Source organism: Trichoderma asperellum, chromosome 1 (assembly GCF_020647865.1).
Source record: "Trichoderma asperellum chromosome 1, complete sequence".
NCBI classification, from domain to species: Eukaryota; Fungi; Ascomycota; class Sordariomycetes; order Hypocreales; family Hypocreaceae; genus Trichoderma; species Trichoderma asperellum.
Window position 1 is genome coordinate 1,225,422 of NC_089415.1, and position 22,123 is coordinate 1,247,544.

The 22,123-nt window shown below is 50.5% G+C and overlaps 5 protein-coding genes across 6 annotated transcripts; 1 reads left to right on the top strand and 4 right to left on the bottom strand.

Moving 5' to 3' along the window:
- Window positions 1-2,051: 2,051 nt before the first annotated feature.
- On the bottom strand, window positions 2,052-3,401 carry TrAFT101_000363 (uncharacterized protein; the record flags this gene model as incomplete). Its single annotated transcript, XM_024899242.1, has 1 exon — window positions 2,052-3,401. The coding sequence occupies one exon, from the start codon at window positions 3,399-3,401 to the stop codon at window positions 2,052-2,054; it is 1,350 nt and encodes a 449-aa protein (XP_024764569.1).
- A 5,130-nt stretch (window positions 3,402-8,531) lies between these two features.
- Window positions 8,532-12,311, top strand: TrAFT101_000364 (uncharacterized protein). 2 transcript variants are annotated; one of them, XM_066125999.1, is made up of 5 exons: window positions 8,532-8,886; window positions 9,648-10,441; window positions 10,518-10,581; window positions 10,717-10,933; window positions 11,049-12,311. In XM_066125999.1, exons 1-5 carry the CDS (start codon window positions 8,867-8,869, stop codon window positions 11,487-11,489), a joined length of 1,536 nt encoding a protein of 511 aa, XP_065982096.1. In that variant the 5' UTR covers window positions 8,532-8,866; the 3' UTR covers window positions 11,490-12,311. The 2 variants fall into 2 exon arrangements, with proteins under 2 accessions (XP_065982096.1, XP_024764572.1); XM_024904328.2 differs by having other exon boundaries at window positions 8,532-10,441.
- A 71-nt stretch (window positions 12,312-12,382) lies between these two features.
- On the bottom strand, window positions 12,383-14,394 carry TrAFT101_000365 (uncharacterized protein). The gene is made up of 3 exons (XM_024903242.2): window positions 14,026-14,394; window positions 13,716-13,951; window positions 12,383-13,409 (listed from the first exon to the last, which is right to left on the bottom strand). Exons 1-3 carry the CDS (start codon window positions 14,056-14,058, stop codon window positions 12,488-12,490), a joined length of 1,191 nt encoding a protein of 396 aa, XP_024764573.2. The 5' UTR covers window positions 14,059-14,394; the 3' UTR covers window positions 12,383-12,487.
- A 1,239-nt stretch (window positions 14,395-15,633) lies between these two features.
- TrAFT101_000366 (uncharacterized protein) lies at window positions 15,634-17,808 on the bottom strand (the record flags this gene model as incomplete). Its single annotated transcript, XM_066126000.1, has 1 exon — window positions 15,634-17,808. One exon carries the CDS (start codon window positions 17,806-17,808, stop codon window positions 15,634-15,636), a length of 2,175 nt encoding a protein of 724 aa, XP_065982097.1.
- An 8-nt stretch (window positions 17,809-17,816) lies between these two features.
- On the bottom strand, window positions 17,817-18,140 carry TrAFT101_000367 (uncharacterized protein; the record flags this gene model as incomplete). The annotated part of the gene is made up of 1 exon (XM_066126001.1): window positions 17,817-18,140. One exon carries the CDS (start codon window positions 18,138-18,140, stop codon window positions 17,817-17,819), a length of 324 nt encoding a protein of 107 aa, XP_065982098.1.
- Between the last annotated feature and the right edge of the window lie 3,983 nt (window positions 18,141-22,123).

The following is a 22,123-nucleotide window of genomic DNA, read 5'->3' on the forward strand; positions in this document are numbered from 1 at the left end:
GAGGCGTCCCGCGAAGGCGCCAAGAATCGCCCTACCGACGAGACTACTCGGGGAGTGGGTATGAGCCTAAAGAAAGGCGTTGGGTGTTTGACAGCTCGATTTAAGCTCTGCCTATCTGAAGAGTAACGCGTCTGCGACTGTGAGCAATTGTTGGCCTTGATTACTACGAGTCAGTTTTACAACCGATACAGTATGCATAAATACTACTATCTGTCTGCATATCCTAGTGAGGCACCCGACTCGCGTAACGTCTGAGTCCACAGGCGCCCCGTCCTCCTCTCCTCCGGCTTGCAGCTGTATAGCCGAAAGCCCGAAACCGCCCTGCATGTTATCCCAAAGGAGCAACTCGACTGCTCAAACCAATACGTACCTGGAAGAGGATACTTGTCTACTCGGTCAATTCTGCCACAGCCAACCGCATGCATGCAAGCAGGAGGAAAGAAAGCTATCACAAGTCATATTCATGCGAGGTGAGAAGGGGAATGCAACCCTTGTTGATCCAGAATTTTCTTGGAGGGCACACCCATTATTCCGCCAACTGGTGCTCGGTGTTAAGAGCGAATGGATGGTGTAGGGCTTTTGCGCACTAACATTACAGCCGCCTTGAATCGTATGCAATGTTCAAAATACTGCAACTAACATGGAATGCCCCTGCAGTTTAGAGCGAGGAAGGATTGCTGCTGACCAGTATTCTCGCTTGTGCTTGCTCTCTCCATCGTTGTAGTGCAGAGGCTGCGAGAACAGTCACATTGTGATAGCGGAGGAACTGTAATTGGCCAGGCTTTTCGGCAGAGACACTGTTCAGCTCTAGCTGTTAATTGTGGCTATTTCAATGCTACGCTACTAGGTTATGGGGGAGCAAAAGTGGAGCAGAGACGCTCGAAGAAGCACTTGGCCACGGCTGCGGCCATAGAATGGCCAGGCTCGCTTTGTGGACAGCTGCATTTGGTGAAGGAGGCCCATCGACATGAAATTACAAAAGGAAATCAAATACTCAAAAAAGGCAAGAATCTCATAATGACTGGCTCAAATCGTCCCGAGAGCTTATGCGTGCTAACTAAACTTGCTGCGTGTATATAGAGACTCCCCATCTCAGCCACCAAATCCCCTTTTGAAGGACTAATGAGGCGCCAAATATGGAAGATCGACGGCTAGGGAGTCTTCCCCGAAGGCACGGGTCCTCCCAGAACAAGCTTGATTAAGGACGGCGGCACAGATCCACCGTCCAGGATGAAGAGTCCGTCATGAAACTTGTATATAAATCACCCCTAGAAGACGACAGAGGCCAGGCTGCCGAAGTAGCTAAATAGCCAACGACGATTGAGTACCTATAACATGTCGTATCTTGGCAAAAGCACATGGACAAAGGCAAGCTGCATATGACGGTTTTGTACATGTAGGAATACCCACGCGGCGCTCAGTGGGACTAGATAAGCGATTTCTGCGAGGAATTCAAAGGGGGACCAACTGCAAGAGCTTGGCAGAGATAAAACATGGAGAATCACGATTGATCTGACGAAAGGGTGATGCATCATGTCTCTATTATCCAATTCGAATACGTAAGCACATACAGATCTTGAATGGAGGAGAAGAAATTGTGTATTAAAACATATCTTTATGCGCAACTTTCCCAACCAACTAACTAATACCATTTCAAGTAAAACAGTGCAAGATTCCAAAAATTTCTCTTTTTCCCGCCAGCCTCTCTCTTTCATATGTATATTGTATATAAATGTTCAACATGGTCGTATATCTCTGCCAGTATATATAATAATAATAATAATAATGCCATCCATCCCAATCAAAAATTCTTTTCCATGTTGCCCGGTTTTCTATCTTCTATGCTCCAATTGACCCAATTAAATTTCGTTCTTTTCACTTGCGTTAAGTTTTGTGTGTATGTAATATGCATGCATATGCAATCTTGTGTTGCGTTGCGTTGCGTTGCGCTGCCTCGTTTGTCTCCCAACAGCAAGAATGTGCCATCGTTCGTCTTTTTGCTCGCCCTTCTTTTCTTCTTCTTCTTCTTCTTCCTTCTTCTTCTTCTTCTTCTAATCGCTGCCGCTGTTCGTAGACGCCGCTCCAGATGCCACCCCAGATCTCGGTGCACCCAACGACCGTCCAGACGCAATGCTCAACGCATCCACCTGGAACTCTGTATCGCCAGTGCTAAACAGCTCCAGCTTGATCCTATCGCTATGCACGCCAAACTCTCTCAGGCGCCTCGCCATCTCCATCATGAACTGCTCCGGCCCGCAGACGAAATACTCGGTGGCGGAATTATCCAGCCACAGATCCTCCCTGTGCACTTTTGCAAGATCAATCTTGGCGTCGTGGTCGTACGTGACGCCCGCGAGGTCGGAATCCGCAAGCTGCGTCTTGAAGATGTTGACCTTCATGGTGGGCCTATCTCGGGCAATTTTGCGGACGTGGAGATAAAAGGGAACCGAATCTCGTGAGCCTTGGATCCAGGATATCGGCCTGCTGGGCTGCTTTTCAATGACGGAGTTGAGGATGGACACCATGGGAGTGACGCCAACACCGGCCGAGAGCAGCACGAGCGGTGCGTTGGCAGTGTTGAACGTGTCGAGGAAGAATTCGCCAGCAGGGTGGGTGAGTTCGATAATGTCACCGACGTTCTTCTGGTCGATAATCATGTTGGACACGACGCCGGGATGCGTGCCATATGAGGACCACAGATAGCTCGGCTGACGAACCGTCTGCGCTCCTCGATCACGCTTGATGGTGATGCGATAGTACTCCTGCTTCGGCTGCTCGCTCAGGGAGTATTGTCGGTTCTGCCAGTATCCAATGTCCGGCACCATGACACGCACCGAGACGTACTGGCCCGGCATGAAAGAAGGCAGCAGTTTGCCATCCTCGGGAACCAGGTAGTACGAATACACGTCCTCAGCTTCTTCCACCTTTTGCTGGACGCGGAAGCGTCGCCAGCCTTGCCAGTGCTGCCAGTCGTGATACAGCTGGGCCTCTCGCCCGATGAGCATCTTTGCAAGCACCCAGTATGCCTTGTTCCAGGCAATCTGAACTGCAGGAGTCATGGCCGGGCCGAGGATTTCTCCAAAGGCGGCGATGAGATACTTGCCAACAATGTCATAGTGTTCGGGTAGGATCCCCAGCGAGCAGTGCTTCTGGCACATGCGCTCCATCTTGGGGATCAGCTCGGTGATGTGCGTGATGTTGTTGGCGAAGCTGAGAATGATGGCGATGAGTGCTCGTGGCTGACGGCCATTGGCCATGTTGACTGTGTTGAAGTAGTCATTGAGCTCGGGGTGAGCTCTCAGCATGTTGCCGTAGAAGGTGCTTGCAATGAGCTCTCCATGTTCGGTCAGGGCTGGGATAGTATCCCTGACAATCTTGACCTGATGGGCAGTCAAGGCCATTGTCTGAGCTGAGTTGGGAGTAGTTGAAAGTGTTGATAAGGGCTGCTTCAAGTCAAGTCAAGTCAAGGGTAGATGGTATAGTACACGAAGATGTAACAAAATAATTTCAAAAACTATTAAGCACTATACACGACAGAAACTTGAAGAAGGAAAGACAGTAGAAGGACTCCGTAGGAAACAAACAGCAGTGGCAAATCAATGTTATATGGTTATATGGGGAGAAAGGAAGATTCCAAGATTCCGGGAGCAGGCAGGCACAAAGCCGTTTATCTATGAAAAAAACTTTTCAAAGATGGTCCCAGTCTTGTTGGGGAGAAGGCAAAAAGTAAAGCAAACATCATGGCGCGACTTATCTCGGTTTCTCCCCGTAATGACCCGGCCAAAGGCCGCACTCGTGCCGCATTTCACAGCGCCAATCCCGGCGGCTCCTAGTGAAAAAAAGAGGGAAAAAAGGAAAAAAGGAAAAAAAAAAAAAAAATTCTAAATCCCTTCTCATCCGTTCGCTGCACAAACGTCACCGCGTTTTCTGGACCACATTTGCGTTGATGGAGGCTTCGAAAGCCGAGTGAATCGTATGATTCGAGACAGGGGGGCGACTCCGTGGACACGGCTCACAAAGCACCCAATCTCAGGCGCCCGTTCTAGAATACAGGAACACTCATCCCGCATTATTTCCTCCGACCCATGGAAGATGGCAGGATTATACAGAAGCAAGACAAAAAGGAAAGAGGAAAAAAAGTGGACAGTGGCTGGCCAGCACGCGAGCAAGTGGCTTGGCCGGGATGCCGTCACCTCCAAATTAAACTATAGCATCAGGGCCCTCCGTAGATTGGGACCCTAGTCTATTGGGGCGACCGAAAAATCGAACGACTAAATATGGGTACATTCTGTCAATAACACGCCATCAGAGGGATATAAAAAAAAATTCTCTTGTCTCAATGACACCTGGTTATTGAGCCCTGTTGGTTCCTGGTATGCTGTGCGGGTATTATGCAAGGCCACTTGCCGACAACCGGGACTTGGGCGGCCAATCAAGCCCCGGGAAATGTCAAGGGATTTTACCCTTTTGTCAAGGTTCTTTGTCTTTGTCTGCGTCGGCAGTAGCATCTTTTGTGATTCTTTTGGGAGAGGCCTTGAGCTTGACTAGGAAAAGATGAGGAGACGTCCAGGGTTACTCCGGGTTAATACCCCTCGTAAGCTTTTATGGGATAGACTGGGCTTTGTCTTTGTTGTCATTGGCAGCTTCGCCTGAATTGGTAGTGCTGCAGCGGTAGTGACAATACTGCATTGGGAATACCGACAGATTGTAGTAACCACGATTAGCATTAGGAAGTCTACATGGTAGTATCGGGACTGAGGCTCCAGCCCTAGCCACATGGTTTGATGCCGCTACTCGTCTGCCACCAACACGGGCCGCACTTTGGCGGACAACAGACGGCAAGACTAAAGAGTCCGTATGTACAATTATGTATGTTGGTCCTGACTCGCATTCACGGCAGCTACTTAGTAGTGACGGCAGCGATAGTAAGTAGCACCTCGGCATGGACAGCATGGACAGCACAGCCACGCTACGGAGAAGACCGCCACCCGTGCTTCTTTGCATGAAGCGCATCGCGATTTGCCTGGGTGTTAATCGCTTGCACGTACGGGCGGCGGTTTGCTCTTGCGACGCCTTGGAGATGACGGAACAGCTCCTTATAATGCCTATAATCTTCCCACGGGGGGGGCCAGCCGTATAAGGTACGGTGTGTGGTGCTTACTTGTGCGGCCAGTCATCCGGGTACTGAGACTCGGGGCCGCCAGTTGGTATGTAGGTATGTACTAGCGAGTGTTTCCCCCTTTGAGGCTCGTCAGCTGCTACTTGCTTGATCCACCAGCAATACTACATAGGCGGCCTACCTAGGCACCAACTCTTGGTAGCATTCGGCGATTTTCTAAACGTCAAACCCTATGACTTTTGGCACATTAGTATTGTCGCATCCCGCGCTCTGGACATGGATGTAAAATCGTACGAGGTGATGATGCAGCGCTCCATGCTGTTTCGATAATTGTTAATGCGCATAGCTCTTCGGGATGCTGAGACAGGAGAGGTGTAGAAAGAAGAGAAGCTGTAAGACCCTATACCGGCATTCTTCTTTATGTCTCGGCTCGGAGGGATTCGAGCAGACCCAGAAATAATCGCGGCATCCGTGCTGTCGTAGGCTCCGGTCTGTGTAGAATAGGTACTTCAAGACCCTGCTTCAAATTAGACGAGAAAGAAGAGACTATTGGTATGATGCGTCACATGTGACGGGGCCAAAGGGACAACCCGGAATAGAAAGAGCTCCCCGTAGATCCAAGACTGCATAACATTCGTATGTACTCCATATACTCCGTATGCCTCGGAAAGTCGAGATCGCGCAATGGAGTCGGGTCCCAGCTTTGTATGTGGAGAGAGTCTTTCACAAACCCCATATTCAGCAGCTCAACCGAAATTAAATAGGAAAAGAGGCCATAAAAGAGGGAGAGAAGAATTCCATGGGTGGGGCCGGTCTTGTTCTCCTGTTCAGCTGCGTCATTAACGCTTCTCTCGGCCGAGGATGGTTTGCATGTAGGTATATTCTTAGTAGAGATTCATCCCACGCTCCTCAACGCCCTCCGACCCGCTTGTTGCCCCCAACTTGTCGAACAATGTGTGACTGCCATTGTTGTCAGCCACATTTCTCAGTTGTAACTTGTAAGTGTATAGAGAGAAAAGGAGCGCTTAGTCCCAATTGACTTTTTCTGCTCCTGCTTGCTAAACCCAGACCGGATCGGTCCGGGCCACCTAGTAGCAAGTCAGCTTAGAATAGGTATATCAGGCAACTTTCTGTCTTTGGAGGATCGCAGCAGCGTCTCCGGCGGTTTGTTGTCTCGTAGGGATGCACCCCTTGCAATGACGTTGCTTGTCGGTTTTACTTCGTGATGGGACAAGTCTTACTTCTTTTCTTCTTCTACTAAGAGAAAACTGGTTAGCAAGTGATCAACTGGCCTAAAGAAGACGTGGTGCAAGTAGCACATTGCCTGAAGCGTAAACTGATGCCACCCATCTTCGTCGGCCGCTACTTTCGTGGGTCGATCTCGGCTGATGCAGTCGTCTTACAACAGGAGATTTTTTTTTTCTTTCGCATGGCGAACCCGGTTGTTTTTCTTTACCTCTTCTGAACTATTCGCTGGTCGTGGTTCAGCTTTGAGAATCGAAGCGCTGTAACCGGCGCTATTGGCCTCCATTCAAATAGGCAAAATGATTTCTTTTTCCCGCTCGCTGCCCCCGGTGGACGTGATCCGTCCCGATTGCATAGCAGAATTTGTCAATCGAATAGAGCACGAGTCTAATATCTAGTTTGAGATGTCGATATTCAGAGGCAGCCCCAGCCAAAGACGATGCATCTCTAGTGGCGGCTATTCGCTCGTCTTGATTCCTTCCGCCCTAGCTTCTGTCTCTTGCCCTCCTCGGTTCGTTCTCTGAAATTTCGCTACTTGAGACAACCATGCTCAAAAGTCGGTCGAGCATGGTGTACTGCACTGTTCTCGTGTAGGTGCTGTACTTACTAGTATTACCAAATTATGCCTAAGAGTAGGTATTCCCCAGGTGCTTTTTGCTACCTGCCTGCCTGGCCATGAAATGCACAGAGAGAAGGAAGGTTGGTAGCAATGGCAGTTTACATTCCCTCTAATCGAGCTTCACCACCTTTGTCTGCCAGATTCTGCCACCTCCCGTCGTTTCCTTTCAGCTGTCACAATTTCTCTCTCTTTATCCATCTCTTTTTTCTTCCTCCTCTCTCATCATCCTCATTTGATTTTTTTCTCTATTTGAGCTTTTGCCTGCTTACTTGCTTGCTTGCTTGCTTGCTTCCTCCTCCTCCTGTTTGAGTTTCGCCCCGCGTTTTCTTGCTCATTCTTTTTTCATACGAAGCGACGTCATCCTGCAGGTGAGACTTTTTGTGTGTTGCTCTTCATGGAATTTCCATCTGCTGAGTGTCCAAATCCACTCTTCTGTTCGCCTCTACGACTCTCCCTTTCGTCAACATGCAGCGCGTCGTCATAGCAATCCGAGCTGCGCGCAAAGCTGCGCATGTATGCGCTCGAGAGCTGATTGGCAAAACGCCTGGCCGGGTGCCTGACCGAGTTTGCCCAACTCCACCTTCACATCACGCACCATTCCCGAGTTCCTGTTTGATTCCCCTGCCCGGCCGTCTTACATTAGCCTTTTAGCATGCGCAAAGCTTCTCGATTTGTTGATAAGCGTACCGACAGCCACAAGCCACTGCCCTGCCCCTCACTTCTTCAATGGCTTGTGCCCGCTTTATGACATGGCTGGCTCCACCACAGATTTCGGTTGCCTCTTCAGCAGCACGGCATTTGGGCCTTGTTCAGCCCAAGAAAAGAGCAAGCAGGGCACATGGTTCTATTCTGATTGTTCGCCGGACATGTTTGGGGCTGCATCAGCCAGCTCTGTCAAGTGACGGGCTCGATGTGCTGAGCCGGGCGTTTGATGTTCGGTGCTCTCTTTCTCGTCTTACAGTGCTGTTAATATACATGAGCTGTTTACTGTTTGCTTCCTCCATGTCACATGTACGGCCATGAATGCCGTGCCGATCCCACTTGTGCTGCTCGCCATCTCCCGTTTGGCTACATATGCGTATTGCGCCTACATATGATACTAGTACCTGTTTGCCTACGGCGTCACAAAGCACAGAGCCTTGCTGTCTCTGGCCTCATCCCACGTTGTCTTCATTTCCTCCATCTTTCCCATCTTTCCCATCTTTCCCATCTACATCGTGTGCTGCTAGTCTGTTTTTTGCCTCCAAGTGTTCTGTCCCACCAAGGCAGTGCTTCAGGGCGCTTCGCCGCTTGCAGAGCGCCTGTGATGGCCCCACTGGAGGTCTAGGAGTATGGAGGACGCCCCGGCCTTGAAGCTGGTTGGCGCCGCTTTCAGCTGCTGGGCGCCGTCATCATGGCGTGCCCAGCCAATGAAGCCTGAACGCTAGAACTGGAGTGGCCCTCTCTCTGTGTGTATGTGTGTGTGTATAGTGTGTATGATGAGTGTGTGCTCAGCGAGTCTAACGCCAATGCTATTCGGTCTTGCATTTCTCATTCTTTCTCTCTCCTCTGCCTGCCACTTTGTCACGATACCGCCGCCTCTACCACAATAAACCCTCACCTGTCTGGTCGAATTTTGCTGCCCAGAGAAGAAAAGCCCGCGCCTCTGACTCGCCACCTGGTCTCGCATCCGCCGTCTGATTTGCATTCGTTTTCATTCTCATTCTTTTGCAGTGCATTTGCTCCAATATTTCGCTCTCTGCCCGCCTAACCGAAATCAAATAGACACCTTTTCTTCATCGCACTCATTCTGCCTATTTATGCGGCCTTGGGAGATTTAGATCCAGCCTGATATCATCGCCCAACCATTTGCCGCCGCAACGCCGCATAATGTCAAAGGCAACATGAGCTTTCTCAAGACTCGGTATGTTGCCATGGCTTTCTTTGACTTGCTGCCCACCTATTATTCTCTATTCTCCTTGCCCAAGCTTCTGTTTTGATTTTTATTGTCCCATCCTATCCCATCCCACCCCATCCTATCCTATCCCATCCCATCCTATATTCTTATTTCATCCTTCTTTAATTGTTTTTATTCTCTTTTTAAAAATTCTATTAAACCTCCCCCCCTTTCCCCCAGCGGCGGGGACTTGCCCCCCCTTCCAGACTGCCCGGTGCAAGGGGCTCAGTTCTTCGCCTGCCTGCTGCTACATAATACATCACATACATATGTGCTACATACCTACATACATACGTGCCTTATCTATCGTGCCCAAGCGGGCGGCCCGCTCTGCGCTTCAGGGCTCTGCCTATGTGCTTGCCGCTGCCCGTCATCACCATCTGCTGCCTGCTGGTGGCCATGGGCTCCGTGCCGGCAGCAGTCAATCACCAACTTGAAGCTTCTCCGGGCCTCTGCCCGCTGCAAGTCGCGGCTTTGTTGATGCCGTCACCCCGCAAAGCGTGCTTTTGGCCTCGCTCACCACTAGCCTCGTTCTGCCCCCTCTTCGCTCGCTGACCGCCCAATCATCTGCCGCCATCCCTTGCGCCCGCCAGTCTCTCCAAGCCAAACTCCAACCCTTTTATCTCCATCATCGCTTCATTCCATCCCCAATCCAGCCTCTCCATCTCGTTTCCACGCGCGATCGCGGGCTGACCGCGTTGCTTGTCTTGTGCTTTGTTGCGCCGCAGAACCCAGCAATTGCCGAGCTCCTCCATGACTCGCTCACAGTCGTCAACGTCCACGGCCGACGACCCCGCCGAGAACACGGCCGACGAGGAAGATTCCGAAGATTACTGCAAGGGCGGCTACCATCCCGTCCAGATTGGCGAGAACTTCAAGGACGGCCGGTACACGGTGGTGCGCAAGCTGGGATGGGGCCACTTCTCGACCGTGTGGCTGTCGCGCGACAACAGCAACGGCAAACACGTTGCGCTCAAGGTGGTGCGGTCCGCCACGCACTACACCGAGACGGCCGTCGACGAGATCAAGCTGCTCAATAAGATTGTCCAGGCGAACCCCGACCACCCCGGCCGCAAGCACGTCGTCAGCCTGCTGGACTCGTTCGAGCACAAGGGCCCCAACGGCACGCACATGTGCATGGTGTTTGAGGTGCTGGGCGAGAACCTGCTGGGGCTCATCAAGCGATGGAACCACCGCGGCATCCCCATGGCGCTGGTCAAGCAGATCACCAAGCAGGTGCTGCTGGGCCTGGACTACCTGCACCGCGAATGCGGCATCATCCACACCGACCTCAAGCCCGAGAACGTCCTCATCGAGATTGGCGACGTCGAGCAGATCGTCAAGAGGGTCCTGCCCCAGGGCGGCGACAAGGACGAGAAAGAAAACAACCGCAACGGCCGCAGACGGCGCAGGACTCTCATCACAGGCAGCCAGCCGCTGCCATCGCCCCTCCACGGCAACTTTGAATCCTTCTTGCACAACCCATACTCGGCCATGGATCGAGGCTCTGGTAAAACGGAAGGTATGTTGGCCACTGATCCGACAGTTCTTGTCAACTCGATTTCTTTCTTGCGTATCTCTAACCTGTTACTGTGCAGCGGGTAAGCAAAAAGATGATTCTTCAAAGGCCGATGACGCTCACAACAAGAGAGAAAAGTCTGCGTAAGTCTTGACATAACTTTTTCCCCTTTACTATACTACCCCTTTTCTTCGCTTCTCTCTTCTCACCATTAAAATCGTTGTTGTCGGCATTTTCCTTTGTTGCCTTGTGCCACTAACATCAAGCACCGGTGCCAGTGACCTTTTGACTCGCGAAGTCTCAGGAATCTCTCTCAACACCCCGACCGAGGACGGACATGACGTGATCAGCGTCAAGATCGCAGATTTGGGTAACGCGTGCTGGGTTAACCACCACTTCACCAATGATATCCAGACGCGACAATATCGGTCTCCGGAGGTGATTTTAGGAGCAAAATGGGGAGCAAGTACGGATGTATGGAGCATGTCTGCCATGGTGAGTCTTATGTCTCTCGTGTTACCCCGCCACCTGTCGCAAAACCTTGCATTTGTTATCCTTCCTCCCACATTCTCAACGTTTCTCTCTGCTAACCGTTTCATCCTCGCGACAGGTCTTTGAGCTGATTACGGGCGACTACCTCTTCGATCCACAGTCGGGCACGAAGTATGGCAAGGACGACGACCACATTGCACAGATCATCGAACTGCTTGGCCCCTTCCCGCGCTCTCTCTGCCTCAGTGGCAAATGGAGCCAAGAAATATTCAACCGGAAGGGCGAGCTCCGGCACATTCACAGACTGAGACACTGGGCGCTGCCCGATGTCCTAAAGGAGAAATACCATTTCAAAGAGGACGAGGCTAAGCGCATCTCCGCTTTCCTGACTCCGATGTTGGAGCTCGTGCCGGAGAAGCGAGCAAACGCCGGCGGCATGGCCGGCCATCCCTGGCTGGACGATACCCCCGGCATGAAGGGAGTCAAGATTGAGGGGCTGGAAGTTGGTAGCCGCGGCGAGGGCATCGACGGCTGGGCGACGGAGGTGAGAAGGCGATAAACGGGAGCCGTGTAGACTTGATGCGTCAAAAACCGCGATCGCGCATAGAGATTCCTATCGTCAGGCGTTGTGTGTGTCATTTCATGCAGTAATACAAATTTTGAGCGCGCTCATCAACCCAGAGATGGCGACTGCTGCCCCTGGTATTTATGACTGACTCTCTCTCTCTCTCTCTCTCTCTCTCTATCTAGCCCGAGCGAGGCAGAGCTCACCTTCTTGCTTATTCAACCAGACCTGGACTGAGTACCCCGCCTTCCACTCGCTGCAAGATGTAGCTTTCCGTACCTGAAGCTTTAGCTTTGTCGTGGTTGCGCGGCAACCATGCGTATACTATGTACATGTGCCTGTAGTATTGCCAGCCCTGCTGCCAGCCTTGCGGTGCCCTGCAGCGCCTTACTGCGCTATCCTTATCTACAATACATGTGCGCTGAACATTTGCGAGCGTGTGTCTTTTCTCATGTGATTTTTTATAACCCGCAAGTTGTCAGCTCGACAAGTTTACAGTGAAGCGCGGTGAAGGTGAAGAAAGAGCTAGTTGCGGCCTAAGGCGTCAATATCAACGGCTGTAGGTGCCTCCTACGATGAATGATATTGTCCATGATTTTGGTGATGGCCTCTTGATTCCTGAATAGATACTCTACCTAACGCAACGGCTCTTGATAACTCTAGCCTCATGGAGTGGATATGTCACTGTGCGCACGGACCACCATCGCCAATGCCTCATTTACGCGTGTTGATTTTCTTGGGAGCAAGAGCTCCGAAGAATATATAATCGCATTATGTTTTCAAAAACAAAAAGGAAAAAAAAAAAAGAAAGAAAGAAAGAAAGAAAGAAAGAAAGAAAGAGTTAGATGATTTCTTTATTTTTTTATGTAGATATCCCGATATTTTTTTTTTAAAAAAAAAAGAAGAAGAAACCCTCCTTTGCCCACCATCCCTACTCCATTCATGGCCCATATTATCCTCCAAGATACCCCTGAAAGACCCTCCTCAACCCCCTACGACCTCTTGTTTCTGGCAGAGCGCCTGGGCCTGGCCGTTGCGGCTGGGTCGTCCTCCAAGGGGCTAGGGGGCTGCGAAGTAGCGGAAAGGGGCGTCGTAGGCTGGCTCTCCGTGCTGGTTTCAGGCTCGGCTTGATCGTCACCAAGGTCAGTTACGAGTGTCGTGGCAGCAGCGGCAGTAGACGGCTCCTCCTTGGCAGCAGCTGCCTTGCCCCCCTTCTTGGCCTGCGATTTGAGAACTTCTCTTACTATGCGCTTTCCCTCATCCATCTCGCCGTTACGCGATCCACAGGCCATGCACTTCCACATGCCGAGTTCGCTGAGGCTCTTGGTGCCGGGTGGGGCCTGTCCGTTGACCAGGCGACAGACTTGGCATATCAGGACGATGCGGTTCTTGGCGGCCGTTTCGTCCTCGCCGAGGAGGACGTCGAAGATGCGGTCGTACCAGTGAGGCTCTGCGGCGGCCTGGGGCGGCGGGAAGCTGTGATGCTGGCTCTGGGCGGACTGGGGCCGAAGCAGGTGCTGGCCAATGGCGCTTGGTTCGTCGTTTGAAGTGACGCTTTGGGTCAGGGGAGTAACTGGTCTGCTGCTGGCAAAAGAAGCCGGTGAGAGATCACGACGAGGGATATTTGCAGTTGCGGGAGGTGCGATGTGAGTTCGTTCAGGGAGCGTAAATCCAGTCTGTTGCTGTTGCTGTTGTTGCGGAGCTTCTTCCTTGATCTTAATCTGGGGCTTGCCATCTTTGCCTTCCGCACCGCCATACTTTTCAAGGAGTTCAAGAGTAGACTCATACTTGGTTGCCTCTTTAAGTTTTTGGATGGTGTCTTGCCGCTCTTCTTGAAGGGCTTTCAGCTTTGCCTCGAGATTCTCAATCCGGAAGGTGTAGTAGCTTGTAATGACCACGCGCGTAGTGTAGATGCTATACAACGACTTGTTAGCTCAGGTGTGATATTCATTAAACCTGCAGGTACCAACTCTCCCCCTATTTATAAGTGTGCAGATATATTGAGGGTGCTTTAATCAAGCCTTTGCGGTTACAAAGGTTCAATCAGGAGAGGTGAAGGAGAAAGTGAGATGAGTGCGAGCGTGAGGGGTAAGAGTGAGACATGTGAAAGGGAAGTGAGCAGAGACAGACGAGAAGAGAGGGCATATAGAAGAGACGAGGAGAAAAACATGAGGCGCAAAGAGAACAGGCAGCAAGATATCGAAAAGGCCAGCTACTCACAAGACAGGGCCACCAGCCATGCCAGTCCAGTCCATAGGCCCCAGATTTGTATATCCAACAACCAACAACAGGACGATGACGGCAACCAGATAGGCAAAAGACGTATACAGGGTTCCCAGCACCTTGATCTTGCGGAATCGCAGACGAGTCCACTCAAGGCGAGACTGTGTGGTTGCAATCTTCTTGGAGAGGCCGGAGAGGGCCTTCTCGAAGGAAGCCGGAGAGGGATCGCTTCTCTGCACAGCGCGCGCCGGGGGTTGCCAGGTTAGCCAGATATTCTTAGCCAGGGAGACGACGGTTAGAATGTTACCTTCCACGGCCAAAGCCAGCCCATGATTGGCATCTTGTTTGATGTGAAGGAGAGTAAAACACAAGAAAAGCGAAATGAAGAAAGAAAAAAAGGTAATGAGAGTGTGTGGATTACGGCGTATGAAATTATGCGTAGCTGTCAACTTTGGGTAAAGGAACGGAATGCAGGAGGCAGGAAAAAAGAAGGACACGAAATCAGCGTGAGAGTTCAGGGTTCAGTCAAGGAAGAAAAAGCCGGCGCTCGATGACGGCGCAGCCGCAGTGCAACACAGTTTCGATGCCAGATCTCCGTTTGCTGCTGCTGCTGCTGCTTTGCTGCTTGCTGGTCGTCCGTGTCGCAGCCTCGCCCAAAGCGCTTGACTTGCCGGAGGAGAGAGGGTTAGCACGAAGCACGAGACAGCAGAAGACAGGTGATGCTAGTTTGCAGCCTTAGCCTGTGGCCGCTGGGGGGGTGGGCTGGCTTGTGGTGACTTCATTGGGCAGGTGCGAGGGTGGGGAGGGGTAAATTGGACATTTTGGCAACAAGGCGGGAAGCAGCTGCCAGGCCTGGCGTTGCCTGTGGCGGGCATGTTTGTGTGTTTTGGGGGGGCTTTTATAGGGGACCGACGCGCTGTGGTTAGTGGTTGGTGAGGCTGCGCCACAGCAGCGCATCGTGCACCTGCAGAAAAACGACCCCAGACCCGGGTATTGTAGCCCACGGCCAGAAATGGCCCGTCATCGGCAGCATCAGCATCAGCATCAGCATCAGATTTGGGTACCAAGGCATGTTGTGATTTTCTGTACATCAGCAGTACTTTGGATTTCAGATGTATTAGTGCCTGAATATTTTCAATAGAGTTTTCCCACACGACAATGTTAACATTTGCTATATTGTAGCTATATTCTGCAATAAGATAGTATCAAACAAAGCTGCCTATGCTCTTTGAATTACTACTACAAAGTCTTCGAGTATACGCACCCGCGTCTTGGGATTCTGCCGGCGATATTAAAAATACAACCCTTGAAACGCCATCCTTGTTTCAATCACATCCCATGCCAGGCACCGCCGCCCGTTGGCCGATCGGCCATCTTTGCCCACCCTCAACGCTAAAAAATCAGGGACCCTGACTACGTTAAAACGGATCTTGCATAATCCATACGTATTTCTAATGCAGTGCGCGCAACGGTAGGCGATCTGACATGTCACTGGGGGGCGAACATACTCTGTAGAACTCAAGGGAAAATGTAAATAGGTAAAAAATATGCTGCCATAACAACCTATCCAAGACTACCCAGCCAATATTCTCCATGTCTGCTTTTATAAAACCAGATCCGTTGGTTCCGGATACAGGAACTTATCGTGAGAAAGCATTCTGTCTAGCCTGTATATATATCATCCATAAGCCATGTCCCATAATCCATATCCCATAATCCACATCTGACAAGCCATATCCCATATTAATCCATATCCCATATCCCATATCTCATAATCCCCAACCAATATATCCCAAAATTTTTCAAGCTCGTCGAGGGTGAACCCTCCCAAAAATAAAAATAAAAATATGAAATATAAAGAAAAAATTCATTATCATCATAACCGTTACCACTGGCCTTCGTGTCGCGATAAGCACTAGCATCCAGCATGAGCAACATTTGCATCTGCATCTGTATCAACCTCAGTATTATCCCCATCAACGCCATCTTCATCGTCGTCATAGATACCCTCGCTGATATCAAAGTCACCAAACTCATACTCGTCATCAGCGGCAGCAGCATTCGCTTTGCCATTACCATTAGCACTGAAATCATCACCAGCGTTAGCCTCAGTGGTCTCATAAACATCAACATCAGCATCGGCATCAGCATCAACATCGACATCAACATCGACATCCCTATTCGCGCTGGCAGCACGATACTCGGGCGCCGTCCCAAAGTGCTGGTTCCAACAACACTTGTGCGCTCTCCATACGTGCGTGCTATCCTCACACATCTGGCCCAAGCTGATGCATTCCGCGCAGATGATGAGCCCGCCGGCGCACGTATCGCAGACATACGCCTGCTCTTCATGCACGCTAGACCGGCCGCAGATCCCGCATTGACATGCCGAGTAGTCGTATTTGTATCCCGTACGCTGGCCTGCTGGGTCGTCCAGCCGGATTGGGATTCCTGCCTCTTGAGTGTATCTCTTGAGGAATTTGACAAACTGCTTCTTCTTCGATCTTTGCGCCGAGGCAAAGAGTGTGGCGCCCAGGAAGTCTCTCTCCTCAAAGTTTGCGTACCCTGCCTCGATTAAAAGCTCCACCACGCGTCGGTGGCCGTTCCTAGCAGCGGCAAAGATTGGGGTTGTTCCGTAGCGATCTCTATGGTTGGCCATCTGCGTCAGGGGAAGCAGCTTCTTGACGATTCCTACATGCCCTCGCATGGCAGCGTGGAAGAGTGCCGAGCGGCCACAGTTGTCTAGATGGTCCATGTCAAGCCCAGGAACCTGAAGAAAGAGCTCCAAAAGCCGAAGCCCCCCGGAATGAGCTGCTCTGATGCTCGGAGTCCACCCAGCAAGAGTTGTGGCCATGAGACTGGCGCCGTGGCCCAGGAGGACTTTAGCAGCGTACAAGTGACGGCCATCGGCGGCACACACAAGGGCTGTCCATCCAGTTTCGCTCTTGGCCTCTATATCAGCGCCTTGGTCGATGAGGAGCTTTGCAACTTCGGCGTGGCCGTTATCTGAGGCCATCATGAGCGGTGTCCAGCCCGCGTTGGTAGTCATATGGACATCCGCCCCATAGCGAATCAAAAGGTTGGCAGCAGGATAATGCCCATTTGTTGCGGCCAACGAGAGCGGAAACAGTCCACCTGCTGCTTTCACCGCGACATTCGCCCCATAGTCAAGCAAGAGCTTAATTGTGAAAACGTCGCCGTGGTCCGCAGCCATGCAGAGAGCAGTCCACTGATTGGTGCACGACTGCTCAACGTCAACTCCCCTCTCGAGAAGGAACTCGACCGTATCGTGATGCCCCTTATCGGCAGCAAGAGTCAGGGCAGTCCATCCTTGGTACGCGGTATCTTCTGGGTTCGCCCCGTGGTCGAGGAGGGCTTGAACTGCGCTCGTGTGTCCCTCGTCAGCAGCCGAGTGCAGACAAGTCCAGCCGACGTTATTCCTGACTTTGATATTGGCCCCCCTTCCAAGGAGGTAGTTGAGTATTTCCGTGTGACCATAAGCAGCGGCAGATCGCAGCGCTGACCAGCCAGTCTCGCTTTCGCACTCCATCGAGGCCCCGTAGCCGTCCAACAGGAGCTTCGCAACACCGAACCTCCCATGGCAACAGGCCAGGTTTACCGGCGACCAGCCGCCTCTGGTGAGCGACGAAATGTCGGCACCGTGTTCCACCAACTGTTGGACAATGTGCGGGTGTCCGTAACAGGCCGCAAGGGTCAGAGGTGTCCATCCGTCTGTGTCTTCAGCCATTGGGTCTGTCCCAGGAGACGCCAGCACCACCTCGGCGACTCGACTGCTTCCACTGCACGAGACAACAAAGACGAGATAGCCGTGGTCCTGGAGATTGATGCCAGCTCTGATGGCCCTGTTGAAAGTTTCAATCTTATCCAGGCTTGCAGCCCACAGCAGACAGGAGCCTTTGCCATTCTTTTCGTTGTCCCGGTACAAGTAGTCGCCGAATAGATTGTTGAGGTGTCGACAGGCCCTCGCGAGCGCCGCAATATCGCCAGTGCGGACGAGCAGAGTTCCAATCTGGATGAGGATCTCGTTGGGCATATCGAGTAGCCCCGGTTTGGTCTTGTCCACTTCCATGGTGACGGTTAGGTGTTAGGAAAGAGGAACAAATCAAAGGCAACAATAATGCTTGTGATATAGGAGGATGCTTCTATAATTTTGCCATGCAATATGAAAGGGGAGAAAGAGGCACAGGAGAGGAAGAGGAGAAGTGATGGAGAATGGTAGCAAAAGGACGAGAGTGAGGAAAGTCTGATTCCCCCTCCCACACAAAACTGAACGCCCATGGTTAAGTATGTATTGGAAATTAAAAAGCAATAACTGGGACAAGGCTGTCGGTCAACAAGTGGCTGGCTGCAGCTGCACACAAACACTTCAGCCTCAGCGCCAGGATTTGGAGCTTGTATCATTCGCTGCCATCGTGCATTGATACCTGGGTAGGTAGGGAGACACAGCAGGTCCTAGCCGCGTCTGAAAGAGGGGTGGCGGCGTGGGAGAGATTGTTTGCGAGGACGAGGTATTATGTGTATTATGTGTATATTTGCCCAAAAGCTGGGAGACGATTGTGTTGGGATTAAAATCAGCGTCCAGAAATGAACACCCTCTAATACATATTGCTGTATATATTAGCGAATATTCGGGTAATATATATAGTGCTAGGTATAGGTAGTCTACTCGTATAAGCCGAGAGATCTCAAGTTTCCCGGCTTACGGATACCCGCCAAGTAACAACCCGGAGAGGCATGAGAACCAAGCTAGGCGTATTCATTACGATGAGATTTGAGCCGGGTTGCAGCATTTGACTCCCAAAGTGGTCAAGATACTGACACAGCCTCTACCTATGCGTCTGTACAAGATAACGCGTCTGAACAGAATAATACTACCTAATCAAAAAGTAATACAAAGCATGGCCTATGAAGCCTAATAAATGGAGTATAAAGTACGCAATTACAAAAGCAAAGTCGCGGGTAGGTGGGGCGTTGTCTCAGAACCCCGTATTTCCTACTATTCTTATTGGATGGGTCTAACTTCGGATAAGATACCCCGGTTTTGTGGGACGGCATGAGCATAAAAGTGGGGTTGTGATGCGACGGAGGTTGTTGGGAAGGAGCGACGCACGGTGCGATTATCAAACAAAGTCAGCCTGTTTTGTCCCATATTCACACTGTAAGCTATTCAGCTCCCACTTATGCCCAATACGCCAATCTCCAGATCTCGATGTACCTGAACTAGATTCGTATAAGCCGTAGAGGCACCAGACACAGTTAGAAATGGAGGAAACAGCGTCTTCCATCTTGTCCGTCTTGGAGTAGCATCGTCCAAGTTTGACGGCTGCCCGCATATCCCTTGAATTCCTCAACCTGCTGACCAAAATAAATGCAAACATCGTCACATTTCGAAACAACAAGGAGCTCATTCTGCTGGTCTCATGAACCTTTGCTCTGCCTTTTTTCTTTTCTCTCTTTCTGTTCTCGGTCAGACACCGCATGTACCCTTCCTCCCTGCCTTTGTACATCAAGCCACCAAAGGCACCCTCTTCCCTCCCGGTCTCTTTGTACGACATCCCACCCACAAGGCAACCGGCACAGTTTGGACCAGCTGACTCTCTCTTGCTCTGGGATCTTCCCGGTTTGTCTAATTAGACCCGGATTGCTCCATACATGCTGCCCAGATAGATGCCCAACCTTTGGGGCTTCAGGCTCCTCTGCATCAAGGAGTTGCGTCTTCGGTCCTCTTATGCTCGAACAGCATATCAAGCAGTATGCAATGCGATGACAAAAACCCTTCTTGCAGGTTGTTCATGCTTTCTTCCTTTTTGCCGTACAAATGATAATGGTGACTTCCCCCCCCCCCCCAAAAAAAAAAAAAAGAGGCATCCAGCGAATGTGATGCCAGCCCTTCCCCCATCTGTTACGCGCCTCCCAGTCCAGCAGTCTCACAAGCCATGTTGGCCAGATAAGCCCCACGCAGGCATTCAATCCAATCGATGCCTTGTTTGCATTTTATCCATGTCCGAGTGGCAGTCGCTTAGCCGAGCGTCCTGCAAGACGACCGGTGAGTTCGCTCGGCGACCAACCACGATTGGCCGGCTTCCGCTGAGGCTGTTGATCCCTGTATGAGCAGTGTCTTTCTTGTGCTGGTCAATTCGATTGGTCTGATTACTGGCCTTGCTTTGCTGGCAACTTATTTTGTTCTGTAAAGGCGTGTTGTTGACATCACAGTGCCTTTATCGGCTAGGAGAGGGAGCTCCCTGTTCCCTTATAGGTAGTCGTGGTCCTGTGATGTCTTGGCTGGTCTTGGATGAATCATACTACCCACCTGTACAAGTAATGTGCGTTTTTCTTAACTGCGACTAGTACTATATCGAGAGTTAGAAAATTGCTCGTAGACTTGAGAAGAGTCAGTATGCGTATAAGTCACGGGCTCTATTCCGCTGGTAGATTGCAACATCCGCAAGAAGCCATTTCTTTCTCCGTTTAAACATGTTCTTAGGGCGTCTTCGGATAGCCCTTCCAGCTTTAAAGCACTAATGCAAGGTCAAATTAATGGATTGCCTGGATATTAGCAATATTATCCTTGTAAGATCGAGTGGGGTCTGGCTGACTAGCAGGCAAACAAACATTATGCTGTATACCCTCTCCTACTGACTTACTTTCTGGCTGCAATATGCTTCAGAATAGTAAAGTAACCGTCCACTGACTTCCTTTCCTTGGTTTGTGCGATATATCACATTATATATCAGGTGGATCAAATCCAATAGTTGTTCATATTTCGGCATAGCTTAACATCCAACACAGCAGATAGATTTATTTGCTAGCCTCAGCTCCGTCGCCATATATTGCTTCAGGCTGGCAGAAATCAAAGTGACACCACACTGAGAATGCTTGAATGTGAAGAGAGAGAGCATTGGAGCTAGAGGCAGAGCGTAGGAAGCATTCTGTCTCTCCAAAACCCGTTGCCGTGTCAGCGGAGGTGCCGAAATTTGGACATGCTGTCCAATCTCTCGCAGGAATTTGCGTCAATTACTCTAGAAGCTGGCACGAACTCATAATGTCTTATTCCTGATGCTCTTTAGGTATGTCAAGGCTGCAAAACTCGTTGTCATGCTTGATTCTAGATGTTTCGCCAGCCTATAGGAAAGTGAGAAATGGTAGATTCTTGTTAAGAATACTGCTTATGGAATACTGCAAGGTGGGCAGGGGTCGAAGCAAATGACACTGCAGATGTTCCGTATAGATCTTAGAAACTCGGCAAATGGTCAATATCTTGGAGACGGTGGTATCTAAGGATGGAGAAATGATCTATCAAAGTGCATTTGGATTAGTAGATTATCATGCATAGGATAGCGTGATTTCAAGAGAAGAATTGCATGCTTACTGGGCTAGAATGGTTAACCTGGGGAATCTATGCTAAGATTGTACTAGGCGATAACATGATAGCCTCCATACAATGAATAGACTGTGGTCCCTTTCGCCTTTATTCACGAAAATGTCTTGTGTTGCGTTTTTAGCAAATCTAGGTCTCTGCGGATTGCCGTTTGACCAACTGAGCAGGACTTTGGAATGCTGGTAGCATTTAGGGTAGCATTTGGCGGCTGCCACAGCGGGTCGGCCCGTGTGGGGGAAGCTGGTTCGATTATGGCGTTGAAGCTAACAAACATCAATCCCGCCGTCGATCTACGTTGGGCCTATTTTCGATAAAATTGGCCGTTTGATCATAATCCCTACCCACCGTAGTCGCCATAAAATCAAATTATTAAGCATGATGCATAAGAATGCACGGCAGCTGCCATAATGTTGGGGAGAAGAGGTAAGAAGTGCTTGCTCCGAGTTCAACGCTGACTCACTTTCATCAGCATATGATGAGAAAGCTTTGGGATAAGTAAGATACCCAATTGGTGACGAAAGCCAGGAGGGCAAGCTTTTGAGAAAAAGAGGACGAGTTAAAGGTCTTTTGTTTGGCCAGTGCAGATATCGAAGCAATCCAGGGTAAGGAGAAATAAAAGCAAAGGAGAGAAATGAGGAGAGAGAAGAGAACATGATAACGACTCTTAAGCGGTAGTAGTTATGAATAATTAATCAGAGAAGCTGCTGAATGATAGCCTTTCAGGCTTCTGGTAAATTGTAATCGCTACATGTCGCTTTATAGCAGGCTTCGAAGAGGTTTGGCCTCGTCTCTGTACTGGGGTTCTCGCATATTTGCTGGCGATTACATATTGAATCACCCTCTTTGTCAGTGCTCGTTGACTCTTGAAGTTGTGCCTTCTGGCATTGGGTAACTGACCTCGTATTTAGTTACGTGATGTTTCATATCGTAGAAGAAGATTAGTTTGCGTAATATCTCGTATGTGCGCTGGAGACCGTGTGCGCTCGTTTATCGTGAATCAAAGCGT

What these genes read in the sequence shown, in the direction of transcription:
- TrAFT101_000364 (XM_066125999.1), top strand. Translation starts at nt 8,867, where the DNA reads ATGAGCTTTCTCAAGACTCG. An exon ending in ATGAGCTTTCTCAAGACTCG is followed by an intron (nt 8,887 to 9,647) that starts GTATGTTGCCAT and finishes GTTGCGCCGCAG; the next exon opens with AACCCAGCAATTGCCGAGCT. An exon ending in AGGCTCTGGTAAAACGGAAG is followed by an intron (nt 10,442 to 10,517) that starts GTATGTTGGCCA and finishes GTTACTGTGCAG; the next exon opens with CGGGTAAGCAAAAAGATGAT.
- TrAFT101_000365 (XM_024903242.2), bottom strand. Translation starts at nt 14,058, where the DNA reads ATGCCAATCATGGGCTGGCTTTGGCCGTGGAAG. An exon ending in GCTGGCTTTGGCCGTGGAAG is followed by an intron (nt 13,952 to 14,025) that starts GTAACATTCTAA and finishes CGCGCTGTGCAG; the next exon opens with AGAAGCGATCCCTCTCCGGC. An exon ending in ATGGCTGGTGGCCCTGTCTT is followed by an intron (nt 13,410 to 13,715) that starts GTGAGTAGCTGG and finishes GTCGTTGTATAG; the next exon opens with CATCTACACTACGCGCGTGG.